The sequence below is a fragment of the Pelmatolapia mariae genome, linkage group LG18, assembly GCF_036321145.2.
Source record: "Pelmatolapia mariae isolate MD_Pm_ZW linkage group LG18, Pm_UMD_F_2, whole genome shotgun sequence".
In the NCBI taxonomy this organism is placed as follows: domain Eukaryota; kingdom Metazoa; phylum Chordata; class Actinopteri; order Cichliformes; family Cichlidae; genus Pelmatolapia; species Pelmatolapia mariae.
Genome location: NC_086243.1, coordinates 17,728,760 through 17,748,001, shown reverse-complemented (window position 1 = coordinate 17,748,001; position 19,242 = coordinate 17,728,760). Strand labels below are relative to the sequence as shown.

At 40.1% G+C, this 19,242-nt stretch overlaps 1 protein-coding gene across 1 annotated transcript in view; it reads left to right on the top strand.

Annotated features, from left to right (window-relative positions):
• The window catches only part of cdh2 (cadherin 2, type 1, N-cadherin (neuronal)), a 61,128-nt gene that overhangs the window by 34,289 nt on the left and 7,597 nt on the right, over positions 1-19,242 (top strand). The window contains exons 3-14 of the mRNA XM_063461445.1: positions 1,784-1,992; positions 6,550-6,717; positions 8,162-8,317; positions 10,970-11,114; positions 11,379-11,551; positions 12,549-12,686; positions 13,170-13,355; positions 14,078-14,331; positions 15,028-15,170; positions 16,224-16,457; positions 17,273-17,506; positions 17,741-17,880. Coding sequence (XP_063317515.1) covers positions 1,784-1,992; positions 6,550-6,717; positions 8,162-8,317; positions 10,970-11,114; positions 11,379-11,551; positions 12,549-12,686; positions 13,170-13,355; positions 14,078-14,331; positions 15,028-15,170; positions 16,224-16,457; positions 17,273-17,506; positions 17,741-17,880 — 2,180 coding nt within the window. The remainder of the gene's footprint in view (positions 1-1,783; positions 1,993-6,549; positions 6,718-8,161; positions 8,318-10,969; positions 11,115-11,378; positions 11,552-12,548; positions 12,687-13,169; positions 13,356-14,077; positions 14,332-15,027; positions 15,171-16,223; positions 16,458-17,272; positions 17,507-17,740; positions 17,881-19,242) is intronic.

Here is a 19,242-nt window from a genome sequence, read left to right as displayed (position 1 = left end):
TGGATAAAAATATTGGAAGGTTTGTTTCAATAATCAACCAAGCACTAGCCTCTCTGTTCATGCAATTGCAGGTCATTATCTAATCAACAAAATAACCAGCTAATTTGATCAAATCTACGAACATTTGCAGAAAAGGATTATATATTTCTTAATTCACTTCAGTCAGAGCAGTGTGAGACTACCTACCTTACGCAGTGTGAAGCGTTTTGAATCTTTTGACTTTGACAGCCTCTTACTCTGTATTCTGCCTCTGAGTAGCTGCTGACTTGGACTGGATCATGATAGCCTGAAGGCTCTGAGTTTGCGTGTACCTGTCTTTAAGGTAAAACCTTCAGAGGGAGAAGGTCATTTATCTGATGTCAGCAAGAAGAAAACAAATGGTCAAGGGTAATTGAACCAGAAGGGGGAAGGTCAATAGAGAGTATATTCCAGTATGGAAGAAAGGTGGTGTCATTTTTATCTTTATTATTTGAACTGTTGGATATGAACAGCTTGTAATGGAATGCAGAGCATGGTCCTTGCAAACATGTTCTCTTCCTATTTTGAAGAATGAATATGTGATTCCACTGCATGCCAATTTTCAAACTTTCCTCGGGCAACCTCATTGATTAATTCTCTCTCTTTCTCTTTTCTTCTCGCTTCTGTCATCACCAAGAGATTTAATAGTTGCAAGATGTGGTGTGCTTGTGGGGATTTCCAGTAGACCTTAAGCAAGTCTGCTGCATCCTCAAAACCCAGAGGAACTCAATGCTCTCCAAGAGCAGATGATACTCTGAAGACATGAGCAAGTCCCCAGGGAAGCAGCACAAAGGAAGATTAGGCACCCACCTGCAAGGGTTTTGTTAAGTTATTCCACATCTGCTTTAATAATTCAAAGCAGCATCAGCAGAGCGGCCATAGAAATGATATATCTGTTTTTCAAGTATGGGGTGGGAGCGGGATGTTTGGGGTGTGGGGTGGGTTAACGGGGAAACATACCCATACACAAAGAAATCACACAAAGATGTTCTTAAGTGTCGAAGTATGTGTGTATGTTTGTGTGTATGGGCTTGTGCACGCACCTGCAAGAGCTACATAGGTTGTGCTGGACTGTCACTCACTTGTAACATGAACCGATGTTGTACCACTGCCACTGAGGCACCTGTGGGACTCGAAACTCCACCTGTCTGACGCCTCGGTGTGTTTTTTGTGAACTTGCCTATAAAATAAATACTCATACACACTCCCACACATGCCCACATCCACACGAACACACGCACCTGTCTTCCGAGGATCTGAGGATCGCAGTCCTCCACAGAAGGCTTCCCTGTGTGTCATCGGGGACAACGCTGCATGGAATGGCTTTAGCTGGAAAGAAAATAGCATTTAACTAGCAGAATAAACCATGTTTATGCACTTGCCTCGTAGTTTCTTAAACACAGGGAAGCATGTAGACTAGTCTAATTTATACATCTCCCTGTTAATGTATTGTTGTGGGTTTTGGGGCTTTTCATTAATAGCCCTTGAGGGGCACTCTTCCTCTCTTTTTCTTTAGTTATTTTTTTCTCCTCCTTCCATCTTTCTCCTCCGCTGCACCTGTTTTGAGCAATACCTTTGGGGCACAGCTTGAAGTGAATAATGTATGAGCATGAGAAGGAGAATCAGAAAACCTTTGTGGACCTTCTGTCTGGCTGCCTGTCTTCCTTCTCCTTTGTCTATATCCCTAGCTCTTTCTTCTTTATTTTCTGGGGTTTTACAGTTAAACTAATTTGAACTCAAATCTATTTGTCTCTGTCTCTTGCAGTGAGGTTTGTCAGCTGTGGCCGTGGTGGTCTGATGCAGTTTGAATGCAGCAACCCATCTGACTTTCGGATAGAGGCCGACGGAGTCCTTTATGCTGCCAGGACTCTTCAGCGCTCCACACTCCCTGTGTCACCTTTGCTGATCACGGCGAGTGACGCCGCCACTCAGCAGCAATGGGTGGCCCAAGTCACGCTGGTGCCCAGGCAGCAGGTGAATACACCTCAACCCTTTTTATAACATTTCTAACTTGTTTGTTGAGTGTCTGATTGATGTTTAGTGCCATAAAGAAAGGTTGAATGGTCAATTCTCCCCTTGCATCAAATAACTTACACTTATTAGGTGCACTTCACATTCACAGTTGACTACTTCCCTAAATTGTAGCAGGTGTTCCGAAAGACTGGATGGATGCTTGCTAATTAAAAGTTAATGTGTCAATTTACTAGGAGCACAAACATACACTCAACACGGTCAGTGGGTAGCAAGAGCAGATGCCGAATAGCTCCCCATAAAGTTGATTTCACTGAGCGTGCCTTGTGATTGTGAGGTTATTGCCTTATCATGCAAAAGGGGCCACACCTCTTTCAGTGCTTTGGAAGATGGGGAGCATCTGTCTGAGCTGTAGAGTACCGCTCTAACTGTTCCTCTGGATGTGCTGTGCAGTCATCTGCAATTAGTCTGAATGACCATGTGCTCTTACGTCAACATTGTGGTTGAGAGGAGATCAAAGGAATTTTACCAAAAAAAGTACTCAATTAGGAAATATCTGCTTACAGTGCAGACATATACAGTAATATATAAAAGACTTGAGCGACCCCTCATATTTTTTTCCCAAAGAGCCAGATGTTTTCCTTCTTTTTTTAAAGTAATATTAAGCAATAGTTCTCATTCTATCTGAAGATTTTTTAAAGTGTTTTTCAGTCTCTCTATCTGACCATTTTCAGAGGAATGTGATTTTGTTTGTTAAACCACTTGAAGCTGACCTATGAATAATTCAAACATGTCACCTAACCCAAGAGATGAACCTGTGTTGTGTCTAAATGTAGCAGACATATTAGCAAAGAGACCATTTTTAATTGTATCTTTAGGCCCTTTGTTACTGGAAACCTGTCATGAAAACACATAATATTTCCTTCTTTTTCATGCTTGTTAAATCTATGAAAAATGCCAAAGATAACATAGTGTGACAGATACAAAAAAGGTTTTTGCACCAACGAGATGATCAGCTGAAAAGTTATCTCAGCATGGAGTTTAGTGTGTCCTTAAAAGAATCTGAGGAAACTGGACAAGTGGAGGACAAACGTAACAGTAGTAGGTCTAAACACTATCTACAGCAGATGAACAGCATCTGTAAGTCATGCCCTTAAGGATGGAAAAAAATCCATCTGACTCAGTATCTGAGAGACACATCTGGTCCTTCGGGTTATCTAGCTACTTGCCTATTAGTGCCTATCAAGAATAGACTCTTAAGGAATGGAAACTGGGAGAAAAGGCTGAGCTATGCAAAATTACACAAGAACCAGACTGAAAATCAATGGTAACAGGTCATATAGAGAAAGGAATTTAAATTCAGGCGGTATATACAGAGGAAGGTGAGTATCTAAAGGAATCTGTGAAACCTGGTGGAGCTTCTGTCATGGTTTGGGGTTGTATTTCAGCCAGTGGTGTTGAGGATCTTTTCAAAATTGACTGAATTGCAAACACACACCCTCAAGTACCATCTGGAAAGCATCTGATTGGCATTGGCTTCATTTTGCAGCATGACAATGACCCCAAACACACTGTCAGTGCAGAAAAGGCATACCTGGATAGAAAACATACACAATGGAACACTATCAGTCATGGATTGACCTCCCCAAAGCCTGGACCTCAACATTAGTGAAGCAGTTTGGAATCACCTTGACAGAGAACAGAACAAAAGGCAGCCAATGTTCAAAGAAGAGCTTTGAATGTCCTTCAAGAAGTCTGGAAAACTATTCCTGAAGATGTCTTAAAGAAATTACTAGAAAGCTTGCCAAAGAAAATTCAGGCTGTGTTAAAGAATAAAGGTGGTCATACCAAATATTGACTTTCAAGTTTGTTAGAAGTATAAAAACTTTGCTTTTTTTTTTAAATCTTATATACTGCATTTTTAATTTATGTTTGCACGTTTCAATAAATGCAGATATTTCCCATTTTAATAGAAAAATCTAAAGAAATGAGTGGTGGCTCAAGTCTTTTGCAAACTACTGTACATAGATACTATTTTCATCTGCTACTGTCCAGTTTAGCCCTTACTATAAGGTTAAAAATGAGCTTTTAAGTGGCTATGTAAGTAGTCATTAAAATCAAGTAGTCAGTAAAAACTTTCATTGGCCTTCTGGAGACTCTTATGAATTTTCTGAAAAGCAAAACTCTTTTCAAAAGACCAATGTTCTTTTAATTTCAATCCCAGTACTGGACTTAAATAAACTCCCAGAAGTATTAATTTCTAAATGTTTAGCAACACGGATAAAAAGTCAATAGTTATTTTGTGTGTTTCTAGAATTAATACTGACAGTTCTGTGTAGTTACTATCAGTGCTGCAGGCATAGTGGTCTGCTTGGCCGAAATTAAACTTAGTGGGCTTTTCAAAACACCATCGTTAGCCACTGACAGTCATTTACTATAGGGACTCCTGCAGGTATATGTGATTTTAATGATACCATTACTCACTGTTGTTGGGTGGTCACAGGTAAATATATATTTTTAAAATAATCAGGTAAACATAGACTTTTTGGAGTTTCTGCATTGTTAAGTCCAAATCTCACGTGGTCGCTACATGTGTATACAAATGATTAACTTTATTATCAGTATCTGAACTCTGATCTGTATCTGGTGAGAGCTGCTGGATTTGGCCTGATTTGCTTGTAATGAAATCAGGGATTGACTTTCCCGTATCTTCCACGTTTACGAGGTCACGAGCAGCTATGTTATCTTCCCCTAGCACAATTATTGTCATGAATCATCACGCATCTCTTAATCACATCAGTGATTACATTTTTTTTATTAGTGCCCTGAATGCTCCAGCCTTGGGGAAACATTTTAATCAATGACAACAAAACAATATCCTCATTAACATGAGTGTGTACTTGCCCACTGTCTTGACCTCCATTAGAACCTGAGCTCCGCCACAGTCCGTGAGGAGAAAACATTTCAATATCCGAGAAGAATTTCTCCTAAAAGGGGAAACACACACACACACACACACACACATATGAAATCCTTTCCACACACTCACAAACACTCAGGCCATCACTCAGCCAAACACTCTCCTGCACTCTGAAGTAGACTCCTAGTCGGAAGATGAAGAGGGGTTCGCAGAGTGTGGATTGGTACAGACCTCCAGCGTACCAGAGATAGATTCGCGTTGGGCAGAACAAACCCACCATGCCATTCATCATTCCAGACACAAGTTGCAAATAATTACTGCTCTCACTCACACCCATTTTAATAGGGTAATAGATATTTCTGAAGCATGCTCCTTCACTATCTGTCCGCTTGCCTCTCTGCATTTCCAATGTGTGAAAGCAGTATAATCGGATTTCAAACATGATTAGTGGAAGCTCGGCAACAGCTCCCCAGATGTTAGAGGAGGGGGAGTGTGGGATATGGGTCATGTTATAAAGGTGAGAAAGTGGTAATTAATTTCTGTGTTTGCATAGGGTACTTTGTGGGATGTAGGACTTGACTACCTCACAACCGGTCAACATTTAATTAATTACATAAAAATAACAGTGGGGGAGATACTTGAAGGGGCACGGCAGCTCCATTAAAATTCCAGCTATCATAGATTGACATTGACGGATTTCGCATATTGTTTTTCTGTTTTCCTTTCTGCCTTGTTTTGTTCAAGGTTATTTTAACTTTCTCTGGCACTACTTCAGTCTCCTCAGTCTCTGGAGCAGCATAGGCAATTTGAGCCATCTGTGTGTTTAGTGTCTGGCTTTCAGGTACCATCCTCCTTTGTTTCAAATCTCATTCATTACAGCCGAGGGAGGATGGCAGATCCATTATGGAAGCTGCTCTATCTCTGTGGGTGTATTTTATCAGGACATAAGAAGACGTCTGCCATTTAAAGCAAACCAGAACTCGTAGTGTGTTTCTTTACCATGCTTATATTCTGAAATCACCATGTTAGTGTTTGCAAATGAATGCTATTAACCCATAAAATAAATATATGTAATTGCAAAGGAACGTCTTGACAAAAGTGTAAGAATCACTTGCACTTTTATATATCCTGAAGAGAATGTACCACATTTTTCTGGCATGCATTAATGGTCTTTTCAGTTCCCAGATCTTGGTTCTGCCAGAGGTTTCTTCCTGTTAAAATAGAGTTTTTCCTTCCCACTGTTGCCAAGTGCTTGTTCATAATGGGTTATCTGGTTGTTTTTCTGTATTATTGTAGTATCTTTACCTTACAATATAAAACACCTTGAAGTGACTCTTGTTGTGATTTGTTGCTATATAAACTAAACTGAATTAAATTCATTTGTTCTAACCACAGTTGTCCGCCTGATGCTTGTGTCTGAGGTAGAGTCAGGTCACTAAAGTCATCAGGAGTCTAAAATGCAAGAATCTTTGTACAAACCGTCTCTGCATAATGTAAAGTGACTGTTGATAAACTTCTGTGGCATTCAAACTTAAGGATCAGCTTTACCGTCCACAGGGCCGTGCGCTGGCAGGGCTAAAAATGTACGTGCTCATACTTGACCGCATACATGTGATCACTAAATCATTTGCTTTTGCCAGGTGCAGGAAGGCGCTGTCCCTCCAGTCATGTCCAAGGATTTAAAGGAAATAGCATTTCCACCACGAAACATGGACAGCCAGCTGAAACGCATGAAGAGAGACTGGGTCATCCCCCCAATCAATGTCCCAGAGAACTCACGAGGCCCATTCCCACAAGAGCTTGTCCGGGTAATGTACTTCACACAAGCACATGCATGTCCACGCGCACACACACACACACACACACACACACACAGTACTGCCCAAACCAAAAAAAGCCTTTTGCTTTATATGACAACCTTGCAGGCTCGTCCTTACCCTGGGCCTTCACTCAAAGGGTCAGAGACAGGAGATTTGTGCCTTGAACAAAATGCTTCATATTTACAGCACTTTGCTAAAGGTTAGGGTTTTTTTCTACTGTATTATTTATCTTTTGTTTCAGGGAGCAGTCGGTACCAGTATAACCTGGCATTATTTAGAAGCAGGGAGAAATCTGAAGTGCTCACGAGCATAATTGCTCTTCGGTTGACTGCTGAGATATTACACTCCTTTTTTCATGGCTCAAGGACAGACACAACCCAATTCATTTACACCAATTCTCTAGTCAGGGCTAGGTGTGGGTGGCTGACAGAGGACATGGAAAGCTTGAGACAGCTAAGAAGTAGATCCTTTCAGCATATTAAGCTTACTTTCTTACAGAGTGTTAAGTACTGTACATTCTCTAAGTATGATTTATTTTTAATCCGGCCATATTTGATGGGATGTTTATTGGCTTTAGTGGGTGATATCAGGAAGAGGAAAAGCTCAGTTTGCTCAGAACGGATCAAGAGTGTAGGAGCTGGGGTCTCAGCTTACATGGCAAGCAGGATAGACAGCCAAGAGAGAATTTCAATACGTGTATATGTAGACACTCATTTTATGTACTATTGTATTCACATAACAACCTATTTTTAAACCAATATTGTGATTTCTGTTGAAATCATTGATTAATTCAGGGATTATTGGGTTTCATATATATATATATATATATATATATATATATATATATATATATATATGTATGTATGTATGTATATGTATGTATATGTGTGTATGTATATATATATATATATATATATATATATATATATATATATAGATAGATAGATAGATAGATGTATAGATATAGATCTATAGATATAGATCTATATCTATAGATATAGATATAGATCTATAGATATAGATATATATATACATATATGTGTGTGTGTGTGTGTGTGTGTGTGTGTGTGTGTGTGTGTGTGTGTGTGTGTGTACGGGTTCGTACTATCCTGGTGGGGACCAAAATCTGACTTTTACTATCCTGGTGGGGACTTTCTGCACCGTGGGGACCAAAATCCAGGTCCCCTTGGGGTTGAAAGCAATTTTCACACTCAAAATGCGGTTTTACTGTCAGGGTTACAATTAGGTTATGGTTAGGTTTAGGGTAAGGGTTAGGGTTAGGCATTCATTTTTAATGGTTAGGGTTAGGGTAAGGGGCTAGGGAAAGCATTATGTCAATGGGATGTCCCCACGAGGATAGCAAACCAGACATGTGTGTGTGTGTGTGTGTGTGTGTGTGTGTCCTATCATTAACAAATCTTTATACCAACAGATCCGATCAGATCATGATAAAAACCGATCCCTGCGATACAGCGTGACAGGCCCTGGTGCTGACCAGCCTCCCACTGGAATCTTCATCATCGACCCAATTTCCGGAGAGCTGTCTGTCAACAAGCCCCTTGATCGGGAGCACATCCCCAGCTTCCATGTGAGTCATGTAAAATAGTTAGAAACAAAGGCCCTCTTCAATAATTCCTTGTGATTTGAAAAGGTTTTTTCCATTCTGGATTATAAAGAGAAATGTTCTGTGGTAGTGCTGTACGTGCCTGCCAATTGGCATGTGCTCAAGAGTCATGTGTAGCCTTAACAATCTCAGACTCCATAAAGACTGGGGTCTCCCAGGAAATCTGACTTATCCGTCTGAGAATTTCAAGGATTTTGAATAAATTGCATGTGTGTTAGATATATCACAATGAGCTGCGATGCTGCTGTATTAGTGGTTTTTCCATTCCATTAAGTTTGACTTAAATAATGTGCTTGAAAGCAATATGGTAGAAAATCATGAAGGTTGTAGTTTAAATGAAATTATAGCCTTTGACATATTCGTCTTGTAAAGTCTAATCAACTGGCCTTGGAAGGTCACAAAGTCACAGATGTCTATGCTTGTCCAATTTGAGCTATATGTCCGTAATTCTTTTGTAGTTTTTGCAATTTCCTCTATTAATGTTGCTGTCTGCACTTGACACTGTAACATGAAGTCCACTGAATATTTTGCAATTCAAGCACCAAGTATAAGAATCACACAGCAACTTGTGGTAAAAGACTAGTATAATAGATGATGCTATTCTGCTGCTGCACTCGATACATCGCATCACCTGAAAGAAAACAGACAAAATCATAAAGATTTTATTTATCCTCTCCTTTGTAGTGTCAGTGTGCGTGTATGTGTGTAGAGCTCTGTTGTAATAATGTGTCAGTTAAGTTGATTTGGCTTCATTTTATATACCATTTCTCTCCGTGTGAGTTGGTGAACTTTATCTTCATTCATTTGATGGGAATTATCACAGCGAGTTAAGAAGTAGTATCTCTCAATCTGTTTAGAGAGCTAGCATCTAATAGAGTAACTATATTCGCTGCCACAATATAGCTCTGGATTTATATTTTGTTTTTATACTTTTATGCTATAAAAGTATGACAACTCATATATGAGTGAATTTAAATCCCATGTTAGGCATGAACCATACATTATGTTGGACAAAATGGACTTGAACGGCAAAAAGATGCAGTGAATCAGATTTAGTCTTATAAAACAAATGGGCTTCCATGTTAGGCAGCAGTATAACTATGATAAATGATAAATATGGTAAATATGATATGAGTTAAACCAGAATGTATTTGTCTCGCGACATCCATGAAACAGCGGTGGCATTTCATTTCAATAAATATAGTCGTCCTTTATCTTTTGCTATACATGCATAGCTATCTTTACAGCGCCTTGAAAAAGTATTCATACTCTTTGAATTTCTCCATGTTTTGTTATGTTACAGCCACAAACATAAATGAATTTTATTGGGATTTTATGTGATAGACCGACACAAAGAAGGGTATAAGTGTAAAGTAGAAGAAAAAATATGCATCCTTTTTATAAAGAAACATCTGAAAAGTGTGTCGTGCGTTTGTATTCAGCCAACTTGTGTCAGTACTTTTTGCTGCAATTACAGTTGCAAGTCTTTTGGGGTTTGTGTCTACTAGCTTTGCAGATCGACAGACTGCAATTTTTGCCCATTCTTCTTTGCAAAACAGCTCTAGCTCAGTCAGATTGGATGGAGAGTGTCTGTGAACACCAATTTTAAAGTCTTTCCACAGATTCTCAATAGGATTTAGGTCTGGACTTCAAATGGGCCATTCTAATGCATGAATAGGCTTTGACCTAATCCATTTCATTGTAGCTCTGGCTGTATGTTTCGAGTCGTTGTCGCTGTTGGAAGGTGAACCTCCGCCCATTCTCAAGAATTTTGCAGCCTCAAACAGGTTTCCTTCCAGGATTGCCCAGTATTTAGCTCCATCCACTTTCCCATGATCTCTTGCCAGCTTCCCCACAACATGATGATGCTGCCACCACTATGTTTCATAGTTTTTTCAGATGATGGATTGAAAAGTATAAAAGATATTCAAAACCCAAAATATGCTTTCATAACTTAACCCTGCTTTAAACTTCTCCACAACTTTATCCCTGACATATCTGGTATGTTTCCTGGTCTTCATGATGTTTTTTTTGTTCAGTAATGCTCTCTGAGGTTCCTAGAATGGGAGCCTTCAGCTCTCAGGCCTCTCTTCTGTGGAACCATCTCCCAGTTTAGATTCGATAGAAAGACACCCTCTCTACTTTTAGGATTAGACTTAAACTTTCCTTCTAGATAAGGCTTATAGTTATGCCTGGATCAGGTGACCCCGAATCCTCCCTTAGTTATACTGTAACAGGGCCTGGTCTTTTGCAGATTGCTCTCTGATCTGGTTCCTGGAAAAGAGAGTTTTTCCTTTCCACTGTTGCCAAGTGTTTGCTCATAGGAAGTTATTTTAAGGTTGTCTCTGTATTATTGTATTGTATTATATGTATTGTATTGTAACGTGGCAAAACGTGGAAAAGTACTCCAAATACTTTTTCAAGGCACTGTATATGAGCAGTAACCCGCACACAAGTTGGTATAAGACTAATTCTTGTAATGGCTTTAACACAAAGTTTAATAGGTGAGACTGAGTAAGTGCTTTGTGGTTTAAGCCCATATGGTGTTTATGCGTATGAGAACATCCTTTACTTGAACAGTGCTTATAGTACAGATGTGTTTGTATTTTCCTCCAGCTGAGAGCTCATGCAGTAGACCTGAATGGAAACCAAGTTGAAAACCCTATTGATATTGTGATCAATGTGATCGACATGAATGACAACAGACCCGAGTTCACCCATCAGATCTGGAATGGCACTGTTCCAGAGGGTTCCAAGCCAGGTAATAAAGTGTATTCTCTACCACTGTGTTTGCAGATTAAAGAGTATTGATGGCATTTCTGGGGTGGCCACTGTGTTATCACTTTGTCTAGCGATCAGCTGCATTATAAGAAAACAAAAGCATTAAGGATGTATTACAGCAGAGCTATAATTCCAGTTGTGTTCAGCGTAGCGGCGTTCGCTGAACTTGTAATGTATTTTGATTGCCTATTAGAGCGGTGACGTGAAAATATCGACACCCTGTCTCGTTCTTTCTATCCCTTAGGATCATTTGTTATGACAGTGACGGCTGTTGACAAAGATGACCCCAAAACAGCTAATGGGATGCTACGTTACAAGATCTTGTCTCAGAATCCCGAGAGTCCAACCTCCAATATGTTCACCATCAACAACAAAACCGGAGGCATCATTACAGTGGCAGCAGGCCTGGACAGAGAGGTATTTGACACTTTTCTTTCCTTGGTGCTTGTTTAATCTGCTCAGATACTGTTACTACCTTACTCTGACTGTAAAAATAGTGTTTAAGAAGGTTGATTTAATAGGCATACTGCACCTGCATTTAAGTGACACCTTCATTAGCAAGGCCATCCATTATATTCCGTGTTCTTCATCTTCTTACTCTGGAGATATATCAGTACATTTGAGGTTTATGTTTCGATTCCTTTTTAAAGGAATGCCAAACCTGCTTATATATATCAAGGCTGTCTGAGAGCTAACAAGCCAAAGGGAATATTTCTTATTTAGAATTAAAAGAGAAGTAGAACTGGACTTTCTTCATTTTCACCTTCTCTGTGTTTTTCTTTTTTTTTTTTCTTCTGTCTTTTTTCTAGCCTATGAGCTGTACTTTCATCTTATTTTTCTATCTCTGGAATTGCAGGGATCTATCTCATAATAAATAAAGTAATATATACAGCTAGTTGCCAGTTGGTTCAATTCTAGTGAGGGCAATCTGGCTGAGGTGGCTGCTCAATCACTTCCGCCCTGGGGGCCACCATTTTATGTCCGCCAGTTGCCACCATGAAAGTAATTTGGCCGACTCTCATTACCTAGCAACTGGTCCATCACCTGAGTGGTTTTTAATGTGAAAAGAGTCATTTGTTAGCTTCATGATAGTGTCCAGAGCAGAGATGTACTTTTCGCACGCGCACACAGAGACACACAAACAAATTCAGAGTACCTCACAGGAAATAAACCAGATTAATATAAAAAACCCACCATCAGTCACGATAATTATGAAGCTAGCCTGTTCGGTTTGGTTTCACTTTATTTGGACACATTAATACTGATTTACAGTGTGCTGCCTTCTTAATAGGGAGCCTCAATCAATTCAATAGTCTTAAGAATGGATCCTGTTTTTATGAAGCTTCAAATGGAGATTTTTTGATGATGCCGTTGGGAGTGATGCTAATTCAGCCTCTTTTTTCTTTCCCTTTAGAAAGTGCCACAGTACACACTGATAATCCAGGCCAGTGACATGGAGGGCAATCCCATGTATGGCCTCTCTAACACGGCCACGGCTGTCATCAGAGTCACTGACATTAATGACAACCCGCCAGAGTTTACTGCTGAGACGGTAAGAAACAAGCTCATATTGGAGATGTCAGCACAGCAATCTTAGCGTAAAAGAGGCACCACAAGGACTCCTGTTTCACCCCAATGTAGATATATGCACTCAGCCATCAGTTCTGCTCACTTACCTAGTTCTGCTTGCCCTGCATTTCTGAAGCCATACCCAGATATACAAGTTACCAGCCATGCGTAAAGTGTTATATCCCCCTCCAAATGTTGACACATGCAAGTACAGGGGATGCCTGCCCGAGTGAAAGAGGCACTTGCTGTGCCTGCGAATCACTGAAATTTGTAATGCTACTGTTGTGCTATCAGGGGAGCACGGGGAATGAGATGACCATGACGACATGATAAGTTACCTTAGATATCTATTTACCCAAGATCGGTCCTGCTGTGCCGTGTGAGGCAAGGCTCGGTGTATTTTTCGCTGCCACAGCAGTATCACTAACAGCTCGCTGCTCTCTGTGTTCATGGTTTATTCATGCAGTTTTTCGGCGAGGTGCCTGAAAACCGCGTGAATGTCATTGTGGCTAACCTGACAGTGACTGACAAGGACCAGCCCAACACGCCGGCCTGGAATGCTGTCTACAAAATCACCGGGGGCGACCCCACCGGCAGGTTCTCCGTGCCCACTGATCCAACCACTAATGAGGGCTTGGTAACAGTCGTCAAGGTAAAGCCTCCTATTGAAAAAGCTCTTCAAACAGCCTGTAATCCCATGGAAACGCATAGTATATGTATGCATATATGTTTGCAATGATACATGACGTGGTCTGGCATGAAAAACATGTGGCATGTTTATTTGATTAGAACATGCATGGATTTAATAGAAGGAAAGTTGCCTCATATGTCATCTCACCTCTTGTCAGTAAAAACCCATTAGCAATCCGTCCTGATTAATTATCTGAAAGTAGAAAAAGAATTTTGTGTAAAGCATCTGTAGAAGAGTACTGATAAATTGCAGCGCCTCTCGGATTTTGTTTTTGATTTTTTTTTTTACAAAGGTTAATTTAGTGACAGCAATTCATATTTTGTAAAAGCTTGCTGCTAGCAAATATTGTGCAAAATCAAAATTTTAAAATATAATGAAAGATTAAAATCCTTTTTTTGGTTAATTCCGACCACATTTCAAATGGAAAAGTTTGGTTGCGCATCTCTTACACCAGCTCTCCTACTGTTTTGTATCCTTGAGCTGACCATAAAAGGATTTAGTCTCTTTATCTCGTCCCACTGTCCAATGCAAGTGTTCACTATAGCATTTTTCAGGCAAAGACAAAGAAAATGATTTAGTTACTGCTTTCAGATCAGTGACACATAACCACAACTTTCATGTGATTTAGTTTACCCTATATGTTTAAGGTGTGATTCACTCCAATCTCTTTTACTGTTTTTCAGCCTATTGATTATGAAACCAGCAGGACGTATGTGCTGACAGTGGAAGCGAGGAATGAAGTTCCCCTGGCCAAAGGCATCCACACTCCCCGACAGTCCACTGCCACCGTCTCCATCAGAGTGATAGATGTCAATGAGAGTCCTTACTTTGAGCCCAACCCCAAATTCGTTAGGCTTGAAGAGGGAATGATGCCACAGTCAACACTGACCACTTTCAGTGCACAGGATCCTGATCGCTTCATGCAGCAAACCATCAGGTACATTTTACAGTAAAAAAGTAAAAAGGAGAGTCTGATTGAAACTTTACACCTCTTCAAAAGATTCAAGTCCACCTTTCAGATGTGGAAATTTGGAAGAATTCCTCTAATCTTTAAAGTTAGCCCAATTTCCTCGAATGTCTTCTCCCCCTTTTAAAATACATCACATCCAGCTTCTAATATGAATAATGCTATTCAGCATGTGTGAAAAATATGGAGTAATATGGTAGGTTAAGGTGACAGCTATTCTCTCCATTAGGCCTGTTAAGATAACACTTAGCAGCCAGCAGCAGTCTCCATCTCATTCTTCAGCCTTATTTTTTCCTTTTCATCACAGCTATTTGGCAGTGGAAGTATTTATCTGCTTGAAAACAGTCCATGAGAAATGAGCTAGCTTTGTAATTCCACGGCTTGTCCTACAAATTAGTTTGAGCTACTGAGTTTGGTTTCCCCTGTGAGGCTGCTCTCCAAAGTTAGAATAATTATGTAAAAATTCATGGTCTAAAATATTTATTCTGTGTAAACTAATAAAGACAAAAAGAATAAAATGCCAAGCTGGAAACAGACTTTTTTTTCCAGCAGAATACAAAATTAAACCTTTGAGACATTCTCGTTGCTTTTATCGGAGAACTCGGTAAATAACGCCTGGCTTGAAATAACGAGTCACTGTGTGAATCTCTTTGTATTTCTCTTCAGGTACTCCAAACTCTCAGATCCAGCCAACTGGTTAAGGATCGACACAAACACCGGCCGGATCACAACGATTGCCATTTTGGACCGAGAATCACCTTACGTGAAGAACAATCTGTACAATGCAACATTCCTGGCTACTGACAATGGTACGTATCTATCTAGATGGTAGTATAGTGGTTTAAAAATAAATATCTGCTAAGTTCCTGCGATGCACAGAATCTATTTTTTTGTGTTTTAGCCAGGCTGTCACAAGCGCTCTGTTCCAGGCCTTACTGTTAGAGCATGCAGTAAGAGCTAATACTCACTTCTCTAAAGGAAGCCTAGCTGTCTAGTGTAGCCTACCTCTCAAAGGTCAATCTTCCACCTTGCATCACTTTGACTACCTCTGTGATGTGTTTCACCTGAAGCCAGTGCACAAGTGCAACGCATCTGCTGAAAAAAAAAAATCTATCTCGGTTAAAGCCACAAAGACATCCTCAATTCTCGAAGGTCAACCTTAAACCAGGCACTTGGCACATCTGAAACGCCGAGCACCTTATTGGGGGGGTTAATGTGCTAGCAATCCCAGAGCATGTGGATGTATTCACCTCGTCTCTGAACTGGCGGGATTTACCTCTGTTCAGGTTTACCCTGTTCTACGGAGCATAGCTTAGGCCAATAGGCTTAAAAACTCCACCAATAAAGAGGTTTCTCAGCATTAATGGGTCAGGATTGGATGACTAGCTCCTTTGAGCGTGGCCTGAATGGTAAAAAAGCCTCTTAGCTGAGTGAATACATAGAGGAGCCTGAGAGGAGCGACAGTGGGCTCTGTTTGTCTGCTTTAGTATTCCCAACCCGTGCCCTTCGTCAGGAAGACGTTCTTCAGACACACATACAAACATACACACTCAGAGACACACACACACACACACCAAATGTTCTGATATCCAAGTCTTTCGGCCCATCTCCCCACATAAGATTAAATTCTCAGATCAGTATTCATTTAGTGCAGATCTTCCTCCACTAGAGCAAAAAGCTTTTTAGAGTGCAACCCAAAGTTTAAACTTCATGCTTTACTTTTCTATGTCCACTGTATAATAACTGCGAAATGAGAGATGGCATTTCAATAGCAAGTATTGCTTTCCATATGTGAATTTTGGGAAATCTTGCGTCTCGTAAAAAGTTGATGTTAACTATATGTGTGTTTTTATTTTACACAGGTATACCGCCAGCAAGTGGCACAGGAACTCTCCAAATCTTCCTACTGGATATCAATGACAATGCGCCCCGGGTGTCCCCTCAGGAGGTGGAAATATGTGAAAAGCCAGACCCGAATGCCATCAACATCACTGCATTTGATGGAGACCTGAGCCCAAATGCTGGGCCATTCGCCTTTGAGTTAGCCAACAGGCCCGCTGATGTTCGGAGAAACTGGACCATAACAAGAATCAGCGGTAAGATACAGACTATGATTTCACCGTGCTGCTCAGGCACTCGAGCCCTGGGCTAATTAAGTAAAACTAACCTTCATTTTGCTGTTCCCCAGATAGCGTGTGAAAGAAGGCAATTCGGCTGTTTTGTCCTTGCGTGCCCACGTTTGTGTTTGTTGATGTAAAAGAAAAGTAAAAAGCGGCATTTGATGATTAATTAGAAAACTCCAAAGTCTCAAATCATACAGTATTTATAGCATTCACATCTGTTATCCTCCAAAGCACTTGTGAAATTTGTGTATTAGTTACACGCTGTAGAAATCACACAGCCAGATCTGACAATGAAACAATATATTAACCTTACTCAGCAGTCATTAATTGTTTATGCTAATTTACAACAAAACATGAGTGTAGGAACTCATCTGTTGTTTGTTAGCTACTAGATGGTGCGAGTTGAAACGCAGTGAATATATCTTAATAGGATAATGGCATTTGGATTATCGCAGCTGGGAATTTAGCCTAAGCAGCATTATCAAAACGCATTCAGTAGATTTATAAGCTCCAAATCCAAATCAGGACCATGTTTTGGATTAGATATGCTGATGCAACTTCCAGGTACGAATTTATGTTGCATATTTGTGGTAATAGGAGTGTAATCGTGCTGCGAACATAGTCTACACGAACGAGCATTCAGAGTTTAGACTTAATCCCCTATGAAAGGCTTCCTGTCTCTTTTATATTTAAACAGCCTGAGTTATTTAATCTTTAGACTCACCACTCCAAATGTGTTTCCTCTAACAAGGTGCTAAGACAGCTCTTTTCTCCTGTCTGTCTCTCAGGTGACTATGCTCAGGTGAGCCTGAAGATTGGCTTCCTTGAAAGTGGTATCTATGAGATCCCCATCATAATCACGGACTCAGGCAACCTGCCCATGTCTAACACCTCCTACCTGCGGATTAAAGTGTGCCAGTGCGACATCAACGGAGACTGCACTGACCAGCAGCACATCATGGCCGCCGGCCTAGGCACAGGCGCCATCATATCCATTCTGCTCTGCATCATCATCCTCCTCAGTGAGTGTCTCAGTGGCTCTCTCAAACAGCACACCACGCGAACGCACACAGGGATTATAAAGACAGCTAAACGTTATCCGAGATATCACTAGATTACCGCAGGATTACCAAAAAGATAGCCTTGATCAGGCCCACGTCCAAGCTCTAAAACACCGGATCCGATTACATTTGAATGAAAATATGCCAGTTATTATTTTTCATTGTATGAGATCTGTCTTTCTTTCTGCCTATTAGTTCTCGTGCTGATGTTTGTGGTGTGGATGAAGCGTCGTGATAAAGAACGTCAGGCTAAGCAGCTCCTTATCGATCCTGAGGATGACGTGAGAGACAACATCCTGAAGTATGATGAAGAAGGTGGAGGAGAAGAGGATCAGGTAAGAATCATAACAGTTTGGGTGTGCCTCTGAAGAATCAGAAAACCTGCTGTTCTCAATAGAATAGGTAACAACAGATGTTAATTACTGATTGTGAATTGTACCAGGATTTAAATGATTTTAAGAGAATCTGATGACATTTGTGGCAGTGTCTGCTTTTTATTCAGCCCCAAACAAACGTCATAAAACCCAAACAGTGCTGAATTGAAAAGTTAAATTAATAATAAATAATAAATGAATCATGGAGTACTGTGCACAAGCCTTGAGCTACCCCACATTTCTTCATATTTTGTTTCCAAGGAGCCAGACGTTCTTGTTTTTAAAATGGTCCTGAGCAATAGTTTTCCTGGGTTTCTGAAGGATCTTTCAAAGCAGCGAATGTTTTTATGGACAATTGCTGCTTTTTTCACTCATTTGCAGTCCAGTCCTTGTACCTGATTATTTTCAAAGATTTTTTTTTGTCAAATTTTAAATTTTCATTTTATGCCTTGTATTAGTTACTAGTAAACACCCTCACCCCAATTTAGTTGAATCTACTGAAAATACCACAGACAACACAGGTATTTAACAAAGTATTTTTGCACCAAGAAGGTCATTCCCAAAGAGCTAGTATCCAAAAACTTGGCATATTTCACCACGATGTGCACTGTGCCCTAAAAAGAACTGAGGAAACTGAAGTAGTGAAGGACAAAATGCAAAATGTTAAGCCTAAAAAACAATCCATATCCATCAGGCAAACAAAGGCTGAGTGATGCAAATGTACACAAGTACTATAATAAAATAAGCAAAAAGTCTTATGGTGTGAAATATTTAGTTGAAATTGTTAGTATGTTCAGAGAAGATCAGGAGAGAAGTACAGCATGAGAGTCTAAAGCCAACTGTAAAACACGGTGGAGGCTCTGTCATGGTTTGGGTCTGCTCTCACTGTCAAACTTCATGGAATTATGAACGCAGCAAAGTACGATCAGATTTTATCTACCATGCAGTATCATCTGCAAAGCATTTAATTGCAACATGGAAATGTTTCAGCATGACAAAGACCCCAAATACAAGTATACCTGAATAGAAAAACACATGATAGACCACCATCAATCAGCTTTCAGTGTTCTTCAAGAAGCCTGGAGAACTATTCCTGAAGACTGCTTAGGAAAGCTTGCCAGGGAGAGTTCAGGGTGTGTCATAGAGTAAAGGTGATCGTACCATACATCGACTTTCAAGTTGGTTAGAATTATAGAGACTCTGTTTTTGATTTTTGCACATTACTGTATGTATTGATGTCTATATCAATTAGGCATTAATAAATAAAGTAACAGAGAAATACTTTGCAAAGTTACTGTTTTTAAATTTTTTTATTTGAACTGT